Source organism: Rattus norvegicus, chromosome 1, assembly GCF_036323735.1.
Source record: "Rattus norvegicus strain BN/NHsdMcwi chromosome 1, GRCr8, whole genome shotgun sequence".
Classification (NCBI taxonomy): Eukaryota; Metazoa; Chordata; class Mammalia; order Rodentia; family Muridae; genus Rattus; species Rattus norvegicus.
This window is the reverse complement of record NC_086019.1, coordinates 153751122-153770213: the sequence shown is the minus strand read 5'-3', so window position 1 is coordinate 153770213 and position 19092 is coordinate 153751122. Positions and strand designations below refer to the sequence as shown.

At 40.7% G+C, this 19092-nt stretch overlaps 1 protein-coding gene across 14 annotated transcripts in view; it reads right to left on the bottom strand.

Moving 5' to 3' along the window:
• Sytl2 (synaptotagmin-like 2) overlaps positions 1 to 19092 on the bottom strand; it is a 106356-nt gene that overhangs the window by 21545 nt on the left and 65719 nt on the right. For 4 of the 14 annotated variants that reach the window (XM_039082407.2, XM_008759651.4, NM_001108492.2 and 1 more), the window contains exons 5-11: positions 18930 to 19011; positions 17538 to 17652; positions 14067 to 14867; positions 7052 to 10741; positions 5174 to 5275; positions 2811 to 2864; positions 1562 to 1609 (exon numbers count right to left, since the gene is read on the bottom strand). In XM_039082407.2, the coding sequence (XP_038938335.1) occupies positions 1562 to 1609; positions 2811 to 2864; positions 5174 to 5275; positions 7052 to 10741; positions 14067 to 14867; positions 17538 to 17652; positions 18930 to 19011 (4892 nt within the window). The remainder of the gene's footprint in view (positions 1 to 1561; positions 1610 to 2810; positions 2865 to 5173; positions 5276 to 7051; positions 10742 to 14066; positions 14868 to 17537; positions 17653 to 18929; positions 19012 to 19092) is intronic. The other 10 variants (XM_039082423.2, XM_039082431.2, XM_063267042.1 and 7 more) reach the window with 4 other exon arrangements.

Below are 19092 nucleotides of genomic sequence, written 5' to 3'. Positions count from 1 at the left end.
ATGACCTTCAGCTCTTTAATTTTCAGCACATAGTTTTCCTTATGGTAAGAATGTTATTTACTGGGGGTTGGGGATTTAGCTCAGTAGTAGAGCGCTTGCCTAGGAAGCACAAGGCCCTGGGTTTGGTCCCCAGCTCCGAAAAAAGAACCAAAAAAAAAAAAAAAAAAAAAGAATGTTATTTACTAATGAAAAGAAAGTAAGAATCACGTTTTTAAAAAATTTCTAAAGAAATTACTTACCTACATCACAGCACATAATTAATCTATTAGGTCATGGATGAAGACAGAGGCATAGACATGTGTCCATCTGTGCTTTGTTTTCATGCATCACACAAAACGTTAAGCAAACGACAACAACAAAAAAATCAGACGCCCATACTTTTGCACATCCTAGTTTGAAGGCAACGGGAAAAAAAAGTCCCTTTGTCCATAAACATCTCCAGGGTCGGACCTTGTGTTGTCTGCAGCAGCCAGACAGTAGCATACTCCCAGAGTCAGGTCTGAATTGCCTTCTCTCCTAGGCAGCTCTTAAGAATTTGTCAAGTCATGTGCCAAAGCTCAGAGCCTTCAGGAAGACCTCATGAGCAGTCTCAGATTTCAAGCTAAGCATTAGAGACTCCAGGCATCAGCACAGGATTTCTCTGTCTACTGGCTCCTCCACCGAGAAGCTCTCCTCAGGAGGCCCATTAGCTTATTCAAAGGCTTTAGGGGGTTATTACACACAATACTGTGGAGCTGAAAGCAGGCCTGGGTAGCAATCGATCGCTTCATATCACCAGTGTCTACATTTATGAAAGAGGGGCGTTGAGGGGCATTAACAATCATGCAGGCATGGATGCTTGCTTTGTCACTGCCCAGAGAGCCACTTCAAATATAGAATTTGCCCTATGTAGAATAGTCTTAATACTGAAAACTGGGAACAAATACTATCTTTGTCTTTTGGTGGATATAAATTACTTGCTGGACATTAATAGCAAAAGTATGTATTTTGTTCAGATTCAAATGTTAATTGTTTTAAAAAAAGATTGAATATTTACTGTTTGAAGCTAGTTCAGAACTTCAGAATTTAAACCCTGAATACAACAGAAATTTACTTTTATAGATATGCAAGGAGGTCTAGCAACTATGCTGGCTGTGAACCGTCAAAGCAGAGTTCTTTCAGGGATCCAAATCAGCAATAAATTGCTTTCTGTTTGCTGCTATATAAAAGTTATACAGACCCCAAGTGTATGGCATAATGCAGCACAAAAGGGAACTACAATAAAAATGCGCCAATTTGATTTTGAGCAAAGATTCAAAGAACAGAGTAAGAGAAGTTAATAGCATCAATAACAATATGCGTAAAAACCTAAGATATACAAGTCTCCTTTAGTGAAAGTATATTCTTTCAGCATAGTAAACTGTTTTTAATATGCCCTTATCAGAATGAAATAGTTTTTTTGCAAGCCTCAGAAATATAGTATTAATAAGTGCTGTGGTATTAATGGATTAGTTCATTAGCATATTTAATGTTATGTAGAACGAAATGTTTAGTCATTTATGAGAAATGTCCTGCTACTCACTTCCTGGTATACATTCATTTGTATCTGGGTCCTGGTCTGCTTTTTGATCTACCCAGAAGAGTAACATTGAGAATAAATACCATTTCGATTAAGGATTAAACAGACATGAAAGTCAAACTCAAATGCCAGTTTTACGACTGAAGTTGCAGAGTTCATCTGACAGGTTTTCAGCTTTTGTGGTGTCTCAGTGGAATCCTTCATTAACCTCCTTAAAGCCTCCCGTTTAATTAAAAATCTAAGACTCAGGGTAGGAGACCTGAGTTCCCTTTTCTGTAAGCCACTCAAACTCAGCAGGGACACAGGAAGGAAGCACTGGCCAGGAGCATCCAAATCGTCACACCCTGCTTTTTCTCTGACTGATAAGCTGTATGATTGCAAAAAGGTCACCTCACTTTTCTGAGCAGTATTTTTTAAACTTCAAGATAAAGACTAAAATTATTTTCTCAGTTGTTTCAACAAGGTGGTTGTAAATATAAAACGAGAAAACCTAGCATAATGTAGAAAAAAATTACCTCTGAGGTCTTGTGCTGCATTTTGCGTAGTAAATACACATTCTTATGATTATTGCAAGAACAGCTTGCAAAACTTAAGAGCTGTCACCAAATATAAATCATTCACTTTTAAGTGTCGAACTGTACAAATAAGACTCATTCCTTCCCCTACCAAGGCTCTATTATACAGTTAATGCTGTAACAAAAGAAATATATATTCCATTGACATGCTTCAAGAGCTTGTGGCTCCTTAATATTTGAAATCAATTCATCTCGCCATCATTCCATACTCATTTATATAATCACTGGCAGGTTTATCTACCCTAGTCCTGGGGCCCTTTCCTTTGAAATAAAGACTCTATCAGTTGTGCCTAGAAAGATCTAAATGATGAGATTTGAGAATCAAGTACAAGAACAATTTAACCCAAGATCCCCACTCTATCTACTCTTTCTGCCTTCAGAGGGTTCTGCAAGTCAAAGTTAACACAAATTAGCTCATACCCACAGAAATATAATTTCCTATTTATAGAAACCCTTGCTTCCCGAGTCTCTCTGATGAGATCCTCATGTTATCGCCAGCAGAGGCTTGAAGAATATAGGCAGTATCAAATGTACCACATTTTATAACTTAGGCACTATCGGCTACATACTGGCAAGTGACGTTCTTCTATTTACCCAACCGCTGCATGCCAGTGACTGCCCAAATCACCCCAGAACTTAATACGCAAACAGACATGCAAACACATAAAGATATTTACCATCTTCAGCACTACGGACTAATTCTTCAGGCAGATTATCTACTTTTGCTTGATCTGTTCAGGAGAAATTAACAAACGGTTAATGGGGCTGATAAGAAGAGAACAATGAGTCTGTCCCTGGGAGCTCCCCGGAGGAGTTGGAAGCAATTAGTCAAGATGCAGTGAGGGGTGCAACCAAGATGTCTTCCCCCAAATACTTTCTGTTTAGATTAGCTACTTGAGCCAGTGTCTTAGCCGGCGCTTCCATTTCAGCCTCTATGCTATGCGGCTCACAGCAGCAAACTGCTGCGCACTGACTCCCAAGGGTTAGAGGGTTTGCTCATTGCAAGCAATCCGCTGACAACAGGGAAAGCACAGGGCTGAAGCAGCCTTCTGTTCTTCTGCAGAGGGTAAGACTCTGGCCATGACTAACACCTTCCCAAACCTATGGTCATTAACAAATATTTGTGTATGCGCATCATCGTTGCATATGCCTCTGGGAGGCTTGCTTGGGAAGCCAACTTAAGAGATGTAACTGGGGACCAGCTGCTAAGTGGAATCTTGGCAGGCTAGTGTGAGAGTGGGTATCGGTATTTGGAAGAGAGAGTGCAAGAATACCCGTCAGCTGACTGTGACTTTTTTTTTAACCCTATACATTCCTGAGTACTCTAGAGCCGCACCTTGGCAATAACCCTACACTTCTCAGACAAGAGGGTTTTGTTTTGTTTTGTTCTTTTACTAAATAGGATAATTGTTGTCTTTTTCTTCTTTTTTTCCCCTCAGTGCCCATCACCAGCAAAAAAGGAAGGACAATCAGAGCTGTCCCACAAAGGACTGGGCATGCCTTTTCTGGAAGCATTCAGGCAGATGTGGGGGTTGGCCACCTGTTGAGGAGGCTTTAGAGGGAATTTTGACACTGAGAGAAATCAGAATGAGTGATCTTCAGGGTCCTTTCCAACCCTGAAATTCCAAGATCCTTAGGAGGGTTAGAGCTACATTCTGAAATGGGAATATTATCTTCCATGCCCTTGCAATCTCTGAATTTTATGAATTGTTTTGGGGAAAGAGCTTTTCTTCATTTCTGTTTAAACCCTGAATTTTGTTTAAAATCCCAAACTGAGAATACCTAAAACTTATTCAAAGTCGGACAATGTCAGCAATCAGTTGAGTTTGGCAGTGGTTAATTTTTATTTAACAATTTTTTTTCATGGCCATCTGAGACCCCAGGATAGATCATAACTTCGAAACAGTTGGAACAAAATTCCAGAGGCCATGATTTCTAAATCTATTGGTGTCAGATAAGTCCCAGTGGACATTCTGCCATATCTAAAGACCCCTCCCTGCCTTTAGCAGTTAAAGCAGCAGCCTGTGCGATACATTACCGTTAGAGCATTTCATGTTAGTCTTTGGTCAGCGTCAAAAGAAGTGTGCGAGTAGGAAAGAAGTGACAAACAAGAAAGAAAAGCTCTTGAAGTCAGGGACTAAATCTATTTCATGGGGCATTTACTGTCATATGTGATGTGGTCACTTTATAAATACTGTTCACAGTAGTTTATTGTGAGCTAAGGTATTTTTACCTCTTAAAGTCCATTTTCCTCAGTTGTAAAATGAAGATGATAATTCACCTCTCATGGGCAGGTACATATGGAAAAATTCTTAGACCATTTGCTGAACACAATAATATCCAATAGATTCTGTTGGTACAAATTTCACCAGCACCACTAGTACTATGATTCTTTAAAACTCACTTTACTTGGATTTTTTATTGAGAATCTGTGTGTGTATGAATATCTACATATGTGTATATTTGTAGGCATGCACACACATGAGGCATACACATGCTTGTGGATGCCAGAGGCTTGATACAGGCTGTCTTCCTTGATCACTCTCTTATTTACTGAGCCATGGTCTTTCTATGAACCCAGAGTCCACTGTCTTGGAGCATCCAGCTAGTGAGCTTGCCCTGGGGCTCCCTTGTCTTTGTTTGTCTATTGCTGGGATTAGAGACATGTTGCCATTCCCATCCAGCTTTTATGTTGATCCTGGGAATACAGTCTATAGTAGTCATGCTCATACCTCAAGGACTTCATCCACCAAGCCACTCCCAGCCCTGTGTGTTTTTAAAGCTCAAGCTGGGATTTAACAACTCAAGGAAATCTAGTTTTCTCATAATTAAGTTTCATGAATTATTTAAAAGCAAAGTTGCGGACACTGAACACCAAGCCGCCTGAGCACGCGTGGAAAAGGCTCGTCTCCTCTGTAACAGCTGCGCCGGAGGCTCTGGTGCAGGCCAGCATGCAGTGAGACCACAGGGAAGCACGTACACACACAAGCATGTTTAAGCTTAGGGGAGGCACGGACTGTGGGACAAACTTCATTCTCACTTGATGAATCTGATGGAATGTCTTCCAGACTTTTGGAAGGTATTTTCCTAGCAGCTCTCCTTTCCAAAGTTTTCAAAACAGGGCTGTGTTCTTCTTCTGAACCTGTTACAAGACAAAACGGATGAACACTGCACACTACCAAAGCAAAAGCATCCCCAGTCTGCAGAGGGCAATGAAACCGTAGACTGAAAAGAGAAAGTATCCCCAGTCCCCACCGATTCCCTCTAAACGCTTCACAAGAGAAATGGAAATATCTCTATTACCCTTCAAAAATAATTTTCCTGGTTATTTGTGAACATACACCAAAAGTACTGAGGTGAACACTAATACAAAAGTACTCAGGCATTCACACTTTCTGAGTTATTCACACTTCTATTTTGGGCACACAATTTATCAAGCCACACTTTTAATCTTCACACTTAACGTTCTAGCTTTTGAAGACAGCCATGAAATAACTCTTGGGCCATTTAAAAAAAAGTTCCCAGAAAACCACAGAAGACAGGGTTCAGATGTGTAACATCTGTGTACGGTTGAACACTCAGCTGGTGAGTTCTCCAGATCTACAGATGTAGGTCTTCTAGATTCAGGAAAATTACCAACCAAGTGGCAAACCGTGTAGCCATTCTAGTAGTACACCAGAATCTTACTAAGTGCAGATTTATACGGGCCAGTTTTCTCTCCTAACTCAAAGGGCAGTTTTGTAAGAGAATACCTCCACTGGATTAGTGGGATGGTTTTATTCTTGGGTATGTTTAGTTTTAGAAAATATTTCACTTTTCTTGTTTATTTATTTCTTTTAATTAGCAACATTTGATAAAAGAGCTTAAACTTGATTAATTGGGATGCCATATAGATCCCTTGGTCAGTGGTCAAGAAGAGATGCTATGGCTACTTGTCAAAAACAACCCTGACACCTCATCAAGTCAGCCACTTAGTAAAGCTCATCTAGTTCCATTGCCATTATCAAAGCACGGGAAGATGACCGACTGCCTTAACAGCTTTGGTGAAAGCGCCCCAGTCATATAGCATCCTCCACTGCCTCACTGCTCTGATCAGGTAACTTCTCATTCCAATTTGCTTGGCGGTTTTTCTGCCAAAATGCCCAAGAGTTGATCAATATCAATCGGAGTCAAGCCCTGGTTTTATGGCTAAGCTGAAAAGAGAACCCCCAGTGCTCTCAGACAAATATAGCCATCAAGTAAGAGCCCACAAAATCTAGCTGAGGTAGCAGGCCCAGGCAATGCCCTTAGGTGGGATCAGGTGACCTCATTTGGCTAAAAACGTATTTGAGAAGGGGAAGATGTTCTTGCAGGAAATTGCAAAGAGAGAGGAAAGAAACATGAGGTGGGGTGGGGGACCCTCAGCAGAAAGTATCTGAGGGAAGGGAACTCGCAGCTTTGTATTTGGCCCTGAACGTGAGCTGCACCCCTGCTAAAGCACTGACCCTAAATGCCGAGTTTGTGTTCATTTGTGGAACTTTCTCACTCTGACTTTTCCTAGAGATGTCTGTGAGGAATGCTGGTTGAGATAATTTTAATTGTTTTTAAGAAAACAACTCGTTTATCTGTCTTAAAGGGTCTTGTTAATCTAAAAAAAAGTTCTTTAAAAAATACTGCTGGAATCTAACAATTTTATAGATTTGATGAGATGATTCTAAAACACAGCCTTGTGAGAAAACCTGTTCTTATTCCAATTATCTGAATAAAGAAAATAGATCAAACGGCTCTTTCTAATGAAGAAAAGTTTGGAAGAACTAAAAAAAAAAAGAAGAATATTGTTATGGAAGAATATCAAAATGACCCCAATCAAAACGCCATCCTTTGCACATTTATCTGATGAAGCAGACTCTTCATGGAGTGAAAGGTCCCAGACACTCACTGGAGGTATTTCTCCAGCTCTCCCTGTTAGAGCTGGTGTTCCCATCTGAAAACTCAGATTCAGAGCATGCCTCTGGTCCTTGTTCTTTCTCTTGTCTCTTATATGCTGTTGCTAGTTCGGATTTAACTGTGCTTGTTTCTGTAGCCTTTCCTTTTGTTTCCAGGAGAACAATGGAGCGCTTATTTCTGGACACCCTCATTTCTTTAGGAGCTTCTTCAAAGCCTGGTTTCTGGGGAGCCCGTGTTGCTTCTGCAATAACCTTTTCTCTGCCTTTGTCCTCTACAAATAGCACAGTTTCAACGTCCTCTCTTTTATGGTCTTCATAAGGTTGGGGGCATTCAGAGACCCCAAACCCACCTGCGTAACCCTGGACATCTATCAATTGACCAGTGACAGCTTCATCTCCTCCTAATTGTTTATCACACGGGCTGACTTGAGATTCCAAACCACTACTTGCAAAGTTCATTTTAGAGGCTCCTGAGTCATCCAAAAAAGGATGGGGTGTTTCTCCCATGAGCCCTGCTTGCTCTGCCTGTGAAGTCTGCTTCTCCAAAATGTCTCTTGTCAGCTGGAGCTGACGAGGCCCTTCGGACATCTCTTTAAGAAGTTTCTCAAGACCAACATCAAAAATGCTCTCAGTAACTGATGGAGCCTCAGCCTTCTCTACAGTTTCTTGTATTTCTGTAGGATGGAATTCAAAAGCAAGCTGATGGGACGTCTCACAACTACCTGTTAAGGCTGATGGGGAAATAGTCACTGTATTCTTGTCGTCTTTTGACAGGGAAGTTTGCAGTGTTTCCTTTCGTAGTTTTTCCAAGGCAGCCCTGAATTCAGGGCACTCTGGCTTAGGCTGAATGATCGTCTCCCTCACTGTCTCTGCCACTTCCTGAAGTAGCTCCTGACCATACCGAGTCACAGTATAAGTAGGTGACGTAGTGGCATGTGCTGATGGTGCCATTCTAGCAGATCTGCCTTCATGAGTTGTATCAGGAACCGGGTAAGAAGAATGGGAGTCCTCATTTGGACCAACAGGGTCTGGAGCAGCCCACACAGAACTCACTCTCTGAGGGCTTAAGGGTCTTTCAGGGAGCTTGGTGTCTACTTCTCCAGCTTCTCTAAGTAGCTTCTGCAATACAGCATTTATATCGGTCATTGCTGGTTTGGAGGGAAGAACAACTTTCTCTATAGCCTCAGAAATTTCCCTCTGAGAAGACAAGGTGCTATCCTGGGACAGAAGAGGAGCATTCCAAGATAAAGACACATCTGCTGGAGGACTGGAAACTCCCTCAAAAGACTGGGAAGGCTGAGCCAATGGAGGAGACCCTTCTGCAGTCAACTGAAGCATCCCTTCTGTGTTACAATGTTTGGCCTTCGAGGTGAAATCTGTACCTGCCAAAGTTTCAACACCCTGTGGGGAAGGAGCTGTTCTCTCTCTCTGATCTGCTGAAGGACTGTGATTCTCTCTTATCCACTTTTTAAACAATAGGTCCTCTTTAGGTGGGGAGGAGGGTCTAGTCATAACCGGTTCCTGCAGAGATTGCAAGGGACTCGACGGAGTTCCAGTTGCTTCCTTCAGGAGTTTGTCCACACTACAGTCCTGTGGAATCCTTCTTTGGAGCTCTTTGGTGCTCTTCTTGACCCCTGTGAGTTCCTCCTCATCCTTGACAAAACTTTTGTTTTGAGGCCATGCCCCATTTTCAGAAGCACCGACTTTGAGCGCTTGCTGCTCATGAACTTCCTTGCCAGAAGTCTGGCCTGCTGGTGATGTGGCTTCTGCCACTAACTTCTGTACCCTGTCCTTGAACGTGTCTGTAGAGACTTTAGGCAAAACACTTGTTTTCACTATGGATTCTTGAATCTCTTGATCCGAGCAAGCCTTTTCAGTCACTGGGGTAACCAAGCATTCTGTATTTTTTCCTACATCTTCCTTCGAAGGCTCATTTCCTACCAACGGATAAGTGAACTTTTGGGGTGTTTTCTGTGGAAATTTGGTTTCGTCTGGTGGTGCTGGAAGCCTGCACTTTAAGTTTAATTTCTCCATCTCTTCTGCAGCTCCAACATTTCCCTGCCTTAAATGTCTTCCTTCTTCTACTTCAGGGGTCTTTTCACTTGATAAGTTCACGGTGTTAAACTCCTTGGATTTCTGTCTGTTCGACGGCACAGACGTTTGTTTGTTTGTAGCAGTATTATTCCCATCGCTATGTTTACTGTTTCCGTCAGCTCCCAGGCCCCAAAACTTCCTCAGATTCTCAAACTGAGAGTGACTATAGACGTGTTCTGTATTGCGTTCATCCATCCTTTCTCTTAGAGACAGAACTTTGAAGTTGCCATTTGATTTATCAATCAGAAATCTGTCTTTCTCCAAAGAAGGGTGTGTTTCATTCTCCATAGTTTGAGGTAGAGTTACTTTACCGAACTGGTTACCTGAAGGGTGGTTTTTGGATAGACCTGATATTGGGGACCCGGTTGTTTCAGGTTTATTTGAGGAAGAAGAACTAGCGAGACGAGGTGTTTGGTCATCCCCATCAAAGACCCCATGTTTAGCTGTGACTTGACTATAGTCACTCTGGCCTAAAGATAAACTGCCCAGGGACATGACTTGTGACTTCACGGGCTGGTATGCTTTAGTTGAAGATGACTCCTGGCTACAAGAAGATGCGGGCTGTGGTGCCTTTAACTTAGCACCAGCTTTGCCTCCTTCCCAAAAAGATATTCTGTCGCTCACCCGTTTGTATTTCTCTCTCAGCACTTGGTTCTTGGGTTCCTCACCAACTTCTTCTTGGTCCTCAGGCTTCCTCCAAGAAGATCCACTGTCAGTAGCCCCAGGGGGCAACCCACTATTCTCTGTCTCTAGAGAAGGTTTTAGGAAGGAGATATTTCTGGTTTTGCTTTTCCTCTCTGCATCGTCTTTCAAAATGGAATCTAGGAAAATTACTGAAGAGTCAGCATTTATATGTGTGTTCCTCTTACTTTTTTGAGGTACATGGAACTTGGTTTTCCCTTTACCTAAGCTGCTGGGATGCGTAGTGTTCCATGGGGCTTCCTCTGAATCAGATCTTTTCAGAGGTCTGAGCAGGTAGTCACTGTCTGCAGGAAGGGTCCCAACTCCTTCTCCTGTACTCTCTGAACCTTGGCTATCACCCATGTTTTCATTCTTGTGACTTGGGATTCTGTATCTTTCAAATCGTTGCAGTGTATCTGGACCTTTCTTGAGGGTGCCTTGTTGGGACAAATCCTCAGAGTTAGACTTGAGAAGTGCGTCACTGTCTCGGCAACTTTCAGAAGCCAGCACATCTCCCTCTTCTTGAAATGTTGAGTCAGGCCTCACAGGCTTCACCTTAGTTGTAGTGGATGCTGGGACCTTTGTGTCGTCTCCCTTCAGAGACATGTTGTCTGTCATCAAGGTATTGCTAATCTGTGCTCTCGAGTCTGTTTGCTCTCTGAGATCTAGTCCTTGAAGATGTTGGAGAGTTGATGTACTGTCCTCTGTATGAGAACTTCGATTAAACCAGTCTAGGACTTTAGATATGGAATCATCAGTTGTCTTCCTTATCTCTGTAGCACATGGACCCACGGGTGAGGCTGTCTGATCAGTGAGAGCCGTGAGAAGAGGCTTACCTTGCCGATGGTCTCTAAAACTGTGGTCTGATGTCTGGGATGGCTCAGGCTCAACACACTGAGTCAGTTCATCTGCAATACAGAAAGGCTTTTCTAAATAAGATCATGTTTACAGGGCCATTTTTCAATAATTCATACTATGTTCTAAAAAGGGCACTTTCCACAGTACAACATCTTTCAGGGAGTTTAGTATAAGGTATACTTATTAACTATTCTGCAAAAAAATACCTTGTAACAGGAGAGGAAAACAAATGTAGACCCCTTCAAGTAGTGTGAAGAGGTACTTGAAAAGTTTTTATTAGAGTCCATAGTATATATGTTTTAAAAATCCTATGAACTTTGCATTCTGCTCCACGTTATATTTAAGTATTAATCTCCAACTCTCAAGTATTTGCATAAAACTGAAAATCCAGCAGTGGATGTCATACTGGTTTTATGGCTTTGCTCATCCAAAGGGAGTTGTCATAAGCCATAGGGGAAGCTTTGAGAAGCACAAACTGAAGGCGGTTCAGGAGTTAGAAAAACAACTTTCAAGTAAGACTAAACAATGAATTCTTTCCAGAACACTTGGATAAGAAAATGAGAATCTTCGCATTCCTGGGCCTAACTCCTGATGTATTAAATCAAAAATCTCTGAAACCAGGGCCCAGGAATCTTGACTAACAGCTGTCCTGGTGATTGGTCTGCATCCTGGAGTTTTAGACTCTAATCAGAGCAGCCTCCTCCATTGTGTCTCATTTCCTTTCCACTTGTCGGGAGTCTGTAGTTAAGTAAGCCAAGTCAACTGAGCTGGCTGCCTGTTGTCAGCTAAGCAATGGTTAGGGGTCTAAAGAAAGGTGGTTAGAGTCTTTTTGAGCCACAATTACAAGGTGCACGGGCATTTTGTAAGATCTCATTAGGCATTTACTTACACTAGTAAAGGCTCATGTGCTTTAAGACTTCTCTTTAAAATGCTAATTTTCTTTGAAATTCAGGGGGGTATTCCTAACATAAGATGAGCTGAATATTTTTACAGTCGGCCACATTTTCAGATCAATAAAAACATGTCAGTTTATAAAATTAAATCTTTAATTTTAATTAACTCTGACTAAATGCAAAAACATAAGAGACTCGCACAATACCAATACGTAGTAGATACCAGCTTTCTTACTTAAGTACATATCGTATCATTAAATATTTGTCAATAATTGTGAAAGTCTTAAAGAATTATATGTCTGTTTACAGACTAATAATGAGGAAAACATTTGTAAAAAACTCTTGGCTAAAATAACAAAGTTTTGTAGGTAATGGTTAGAGATGACTCAGTGGTTAAGGGCACTGGCTGTTCTTCCAGAGAACCTGGGTTCAATTCACAGCATCCACATGGTGGCTCAAAGCCATCTGTAACTCCAGTTCAAAGATTTGACACCCTCTTTGGCCTGCAGAACATGGTGAATAGGCACAGAATCAGGCAAAATACTCATGCAAAATTAAAAGTAAATCTTAAAAAGTCAGGGTATTATAAATATATTTTATGAATTACATACGTACCTAAATTTTTTGGCAGTGTATATAACTACCAGTTACCAAAAGTTATCGTCGAACAGCAATATCACAAATGAGAACTTTTAAAATCGTGTGTGTATATGATTCTTCTTAAATATAAAGCTGTTACACTAAAATATGAATATTTCTTTAAAAATTCTATAATGAGTAATATTTCCTTCTCTCCAAAGAATGTTTTTGTGTTGTTTGTCATTGTGAACATAAGCTAAGTCTTGATTGTACTGAAGCTGTAACTAAAGCCAAGCCCTTGGGGGTCACATGCTTATAGGGAGGTCTTTGAATGTATAGATTATTTTAATAATCAAGCAGTGAGAAGGGCTCTTAGTGAATGGGCATACCTTTGTATGTAAGCACTCTCTGAGACTAGGAAGGCTATTAGCCTATCTGAAAGAGCTTTGCTGACTGTATTTTCTTCCAAAAATGAAAATAGTCAGTCATGATTGTAAAATCTAACAGAACAAATAACTAAATGCAAAGTTCCAAGGACAGCCTGTGAGGAAGCAGGTGTAGTTTCAGGACAAGGAAGTCTTGTCACGTTCTCCTTATAAATTATAACAAAGAGAAATATTATCCCTGGACATTTTTCATCCTTAAGATAAACGTCTAAGTCAGTGGTTCTTCACCTGTGGGTCATGATCCATACCCTCTGTGTCAGATGTTTACATTACAATTCATAACAGTAGCAAAATTATAGTATGAAGTAGTAACAAAATAATTTTATGGTTGGGGGGCATCATCTCATGAGGAACTGTATTAAAAGGTCACAGCATTAGGAAAGTTGAGAACCACTGATTTAAGTAAATGCCATATAAATACTAGCTAATGTTTGGGCAATCATCAGTAATTTCTTCTCACATGAATTATATGATTACTTGAAGAAGCACTTGTTTTTTTTTTCTAAAAAAGAGTTCTATTATATTCAAATAATTTAAATGGGCAAAGAGCAAAGGAGTCTTGTCTCTTAGTGAGTGACTGACTCAGACATGTATGGAGCTACAGGGTTAAGCTAATGTTCTTCAGCGTTGGCCTAATGTCAACAACCGAAGAGGTAACTTATTACGGCCATTTTTAAAATCTTATGACTTTAAAAACATCCCAGGATCAGATGAAGATGTAATTAAGATGTGAGAAGGTACAAAATATTACATTTCAAATTTATGTTTTTCAAGGTCCAACAATGATGTAAAAAAGCTAGAAGGAACAGGAGAAGGTAGTTTGAAGGTCATTCCCTCATAAGTCTAGTTTCATAGCCCTAAACTAGGAAATAATGATGTGTTTATGCAAACATTTCATAGTTCATTTACTACCTACTCTCTATACTCATTTTTATTTAACTCAAAACATTGTTATCTATACATGTGGTTTCTTTTTTCACTTCTATTCTCTCTCTCTCTTTCTTTCTTTCTTTCTTTCTTTCTTTCTTTCTTTCTTTCTTTCTTTCTTTCTTTCTCTCTTTAAAACAGAAACAGAGGCAGCTCTGAATTTCCTGGAAAATTTCCTCACTATGTCAACCAGTCTGGCTTTAAACTCACAGAGATCCTCCTGCCTTAGCCTCCCAAGTGGTGGGACTAAAGGCCTGTGTCACCATTCCTGGCTGATTTCATTTATTTTTTATTTTATATTTTTAGGATCAACTGTAAGGGAACTCATATTAAACATAAGCTAGACACTGTGCTATCCTGATTCTTTTGACAATGGTGATGATTTAGGAAAGTCACCAAATGGCAGCTATTTGAAATGTAGCTGGCAAGCTTAAACAAAACCTTGATCTTCTACAGGGATGGCTGGTCTGGTCATTTCACCAGCTTGTCTGGTGAGGTCAGCTTTTGTAACTTGCAATGGCAACTCTTACCCTCAGGGCTTTTGGACATTTCTGATTGAAGCTTTGTAAAATGTGATGATTTATCTTGTTCACTGATGATGGATGAACTCTCCACACACTGAGGTCTTGTGGGTAGAATGTCTGAATGGCAAGAGATCTCCTCACTTGGAATAGACCCAGAAGACATCGGCTGTTCTGTTTCCCTTTCCGAAATTCTTGGGTTTGTCACTGACTGATAAAGAGACAAAGGTTTTCTGTGGGAGAACTCTGGGTGATCCTGAAACTCATCTATGTCCCCTGTATCTTCAGTTCCATTTTGCAACCTGTCAGATTCTAAAACAGTAAATTCTCCTACTTCCTGGCCAAGGACAGGTCTAGGACTCTGTGGAAGGTCATTCTTCACGGCAGAGAATCTCACATGCTTTAAGGGCTCAAGTGAGTTTGTGCAAGAGTCATCATCTAAAGAATGTTCCTTTTCAGAAATTCTCTCATGGATGGTGAGGCCAGGTGATAGGATTTTGCTTTTCGGATCCAAGTTGTAATTTAAACGGAGAGTCTCTGAGTCCGTGCTACTGGAACTGGAGTTGCGCTTTAGGATCCCTCTTGGAGTCCCTCTCGCATTCAGGGAGTCCCTCCTTTGTCCAGCAAAAGACAGGTAATCGTCGTTCTTTAAGTCATTTGATTTGTAGATCAGTTTTCTGGCTTTGGGGATTGGAGCTTTGATAAGAGACGCATTTTCTGTCTCCATGGATACAGGTTGCTTTGGTTTCTCTGACTTTTGACATGACATATCTGGAATAGATGGCTTTTCTTTTGATTCTGACAACCCACCTGAAAATTAAAACATATTAGGCAATATATTAAGTGGACAGCAACTCTACAATTTAAAGGAGACCTAAGTTTAGTCTGCATCTAGTAAGCACTATGGGAATATTAAAGATAGTAAGGGAAGCTGCATAAATGCAGACCTGATAGGGAAAGCACTTACAGACCAGTATATTACACAGTACACGGATGACTTTTATAGTAAAAACATTATCCTATGATACTGCAATGGTAATACATGGCATTAAACATTTGTCCAAAGCCACAGAAGATAGAACACCAACAGTAAATCCTTGATGTGAACTATTGACTCTGGATGACAAAGATGTTTCAAAGTAGCTTGTCTGTGTGGTATGGTGGTTAGAATGAGAGAAGCCTACACAGGCTCATCTACTTGAATGTTTTCTGCCTACTTGGTGGAACTGTTTGGGAAGGATTAGGAGGTGTGGCCTTGATGGAGGAAATGTGTGACTGGGAATAGGCTTTGAAATTCAAAAGCCCATCCATTCCCAGTTAGCTCTTCTCTCTCTCTCTCTCTCTCTCTCTCTCTCTCTCTCTCTCTCTCTCTCTCTCCCCCCTACTTTTCAGTAAGGCATAGCTCCCAGCTATTGTGCCAACACCATGGCTACTGCCATGTTCCCACCAGGATATCATGAACTCACTCTCTGTGACTGTAACCAAGCCTCCAAATTAGATGGTTTCTTTTATAAGTTGCCCCGATAATGGCATCACTTCACAGTAATAGAGAAGTAGTCACACTTTTATAGTTATAAAAAGCATACCACTGTAATAGCAGATACTAATCATGGGGGAGGATCTGCACATGTGGGAATAGGACATATATAGGTATTGTATATACATTCTGTTAAATGTTATTGTAAACAATGTCTTCTCTTAAAATTGATGTACAAAAGCTGATAAGATGGTTCAGAGGGTAAAGGCATTTTCCACTCAAGTTTGGCAAACTGAGTTCAATCCCCTGAAATCCATAAGAAGTAGACAGAGAGAACCAAGTCCACAAGTTGCTATCTGACCTCTATATGTGTGCACACACAAGATGTGAAAGTACAAGAGGCACTATATAAAGAGAGGTTTAAAGAGAAAGGGGAGAGAGAGAGAAAATATAGAGAGAAGCAAAAATATCACATATTTTTCTTATGTGAAATCAAGGTGTGTGTGTCTGTGTGTGCGTGTGTGTGTGTGTGTGTGTGTGTGTGTGTGTGTGTGTGACATAAAGGTTGAAGGGGGTTATTTTTAGCAAGTGGGAGAACTAATGAGGAATGGGAGGAATGGGGCAAGGTAGTGGGGATTAATGCAAGCAAGATACAGTGAAATGTATGTGTAAAATGTCCTAACAAGATTATTTTTGTATTATTTTGTATGTAAAATTATTGAAAATATTACTGTGCTTTATTTACTTTGCGATACTTTATTTTTTATTAATTTTTTATTGGATTTTTAAATTTATATTTCAAATGCTAGTCCCTTTCCTAGTTTCCTGTCCAAAAGCCCCTATCCCATTCCCCTCCCCATCCACCCCCCTTCCTGCCCCCTGACATTCCCCTACACTGGGGGTCCAACCTTGGCAGGACCAACAGCTTCTCCTTCCATTGGTGCCCAACAAGGCCATCCTGTGCTACCTATGCAGCTGGAGCCATGTATAGTCTTTGGGTAGTGGTTTAATCCCTGGGATACTTTATACTGATTATAAAAACTTTTAAAACAGAGTTTGTAGGGGCTAGAAAGATCTCTCAGTGGTGAAAAGCACTTGTTTTTACAGAGGACCTTGGTTTAATTCCCAACATCCACTTGGGGACACAACCATCTGTAACTCCAGTTCCCAGGGAATCTGGTGCCCTCTTCTGAACTCTGAGGGTACCAAACATGAATAAAATAATCTTTAAAAAGTTTTTCTTAATTTCTCAAAGGAGACTGAAAGGAAAATACAAACACCATCTTTTAAAATCATAAAAAGTAACTCAATATTTAAAATAAAAATCCCCAATACCTAAAACTAATGTCTTATCAAAAAAGTTTAAAAACAGCTAACAGGCTTCAATTCCTACATGACATTTGCGTATTGTAAACTGTACCTGATGGGAAACATATTAAGACAGGCTAACTGAAGGCTCAAGGTCACTGTCCAACTGTTTCTCATCTTTGATGAATTTCAGTGAGTGACATCTTCTTACAGTTGCTTTTGAAGGAACAGAATTTTCTCTTCCTGGCATGTAAACTTCCATAAGTGGCAAATTTCACTCAGTCAAACCACACACTTGATCAAATGCTCCTGAGAAGAAAGCCTTATCATTTCTTCCTGAGACAACTTCACATTTTTTTGTCAACTTCTTTTAAACAGACAAACATGTCGGCACATGGTAGGCATACAAGAAGTACTATTATGTGGAAGACTGCATGCCTCCAGTCCAAAACTTTCCCATGTCACTGCTGAGGGAACTCAAAGCACAGAGGTCACAGAGCACGTGGCAGGCACAGGACTGGAATGTGCAGACATTCAGCTCCTAATATCTAGACAATGGACAGAGCAGCAGGAGAAAACCATCAAGACTTCTCACTTTCTCCAGGGAGTTATTTTAGTGAAAGGAACTCTGAGCATTTCCCCCTGTCCACAGATAACAAAGATAAAAATAGCTGGGCCAGGAAAATAATATTTACCCTCTTTTGAAATCTGAAATAAACCAGCTTTTCCAGTTTTTGACTGCTTGGTTTTGGTTTGTTGCGATGAGAGATCTTCTGGCGTCTCGAGGCTGTCGAATGGATTCTTCCTTTGCTGGGGGAAAATATTGTTTATTAAACTTGGTTTAAATGTCATAGCAGCAACTCAGCACTAGCAAATGCTTATGAACACACATACTTGATAGCTTTAACCAGTTCAATCCAGGCATGTTTGGACCTAAGGCCACTGTTTAGTTCGGTTAGCATAAAATTACTATACCTCATTCACAAACACAGGTACAATTGTATAAAGTATATGCATTGCCAAAGTCCTTTGAGTTAGACCTGAAGCAAAGACTCAGTCAAGGGCAAGGAAATCCTAGGTTTCTAATTAGGTCAGATTCCCATCAGGGCACTTCCTACCACACAACTTACTACACCACAGAACAGCTCTTTGACATTTACTTGAATGATGACTTCAGTCATGTTGAAGTGCTTCACAGTCATTGTTATGGACAACTCTGATGACAAAGTCATAAGTACATACAGACTGGGTTTGATGCTGTTCTGAGACAGGGCCTTCCTACACAGGCTATAAAATGTCTTATGCTTCCCAATATTCCTGCCTCTGATTTTTCATATTAATACAACTGTCTATAAAATTATTACTGTTTGTAGTCTTACAAATAGTCAGTTCCCCCTGGAAACCGACCTCTACTAGACATTCAGGAAGCTATGCTTAAAAATAAGGACTGTGGGAGAGCTGAGAAGCCACATTCCATAGCCTAAGAAAGGCAATACCATATAGGATGTTTACGTTTAACTTTTTACTGGGGTCTCACTATACTTCTCTGTCTGGCCTAGAACTAGCTATCTAGACCGAGCTGGCCTGGAACTCATAGAGATCCTACTGTGTCTGTCCTCTACTCATCCCAAGGCCTGGGATTAAATGATGGCTCACCCCCTGGCTCTTTTTAAAACAATTTTAAGGCTTAATTATGTATATGTTGTGGGGTGGGGGTGGGGTAGATGAGCATGCAGGTACCCACAGAGGCCAGAAGCATTGAATCGCTAGAGCTGGAGTTACAGGCAGGAAAAAAAAAAAGTATAAACAGTGAACTCTCTTCAGCACTGAGGCCATCCATCTCTTCTGCCCTTAAACTGCTTAACTCATGAGGCCAGAAATAAATCTGTGCCTTTAGCAACACAAACATAATAATTATCAACTTTATCTACCACAGGAATGACTTCTTAAACTAAATAGCCAAATTATGTACACCTGGGCCACACAATGAATTACAGGAGTCTCAGTATTTTTGTTTTGCTTTGACCCAATGGGAAAATTGGCATTCCTGCCAATAACGAGATTATAACTGTCTGGGCTCAATCTACCTTGGGCAGAGACACAGCTGGAGTCCTCGTATTTTCCTGGGACCTTTCAATCGCACTGGAAGCTGGATCCACCACACTGGAACTGCAAAAGAAACCATCACTCAGAAAATAAAGCCCCACCCTGTAGGAAGCATCAGTCTTGGCAGGAGCTTTTGAGACAAGA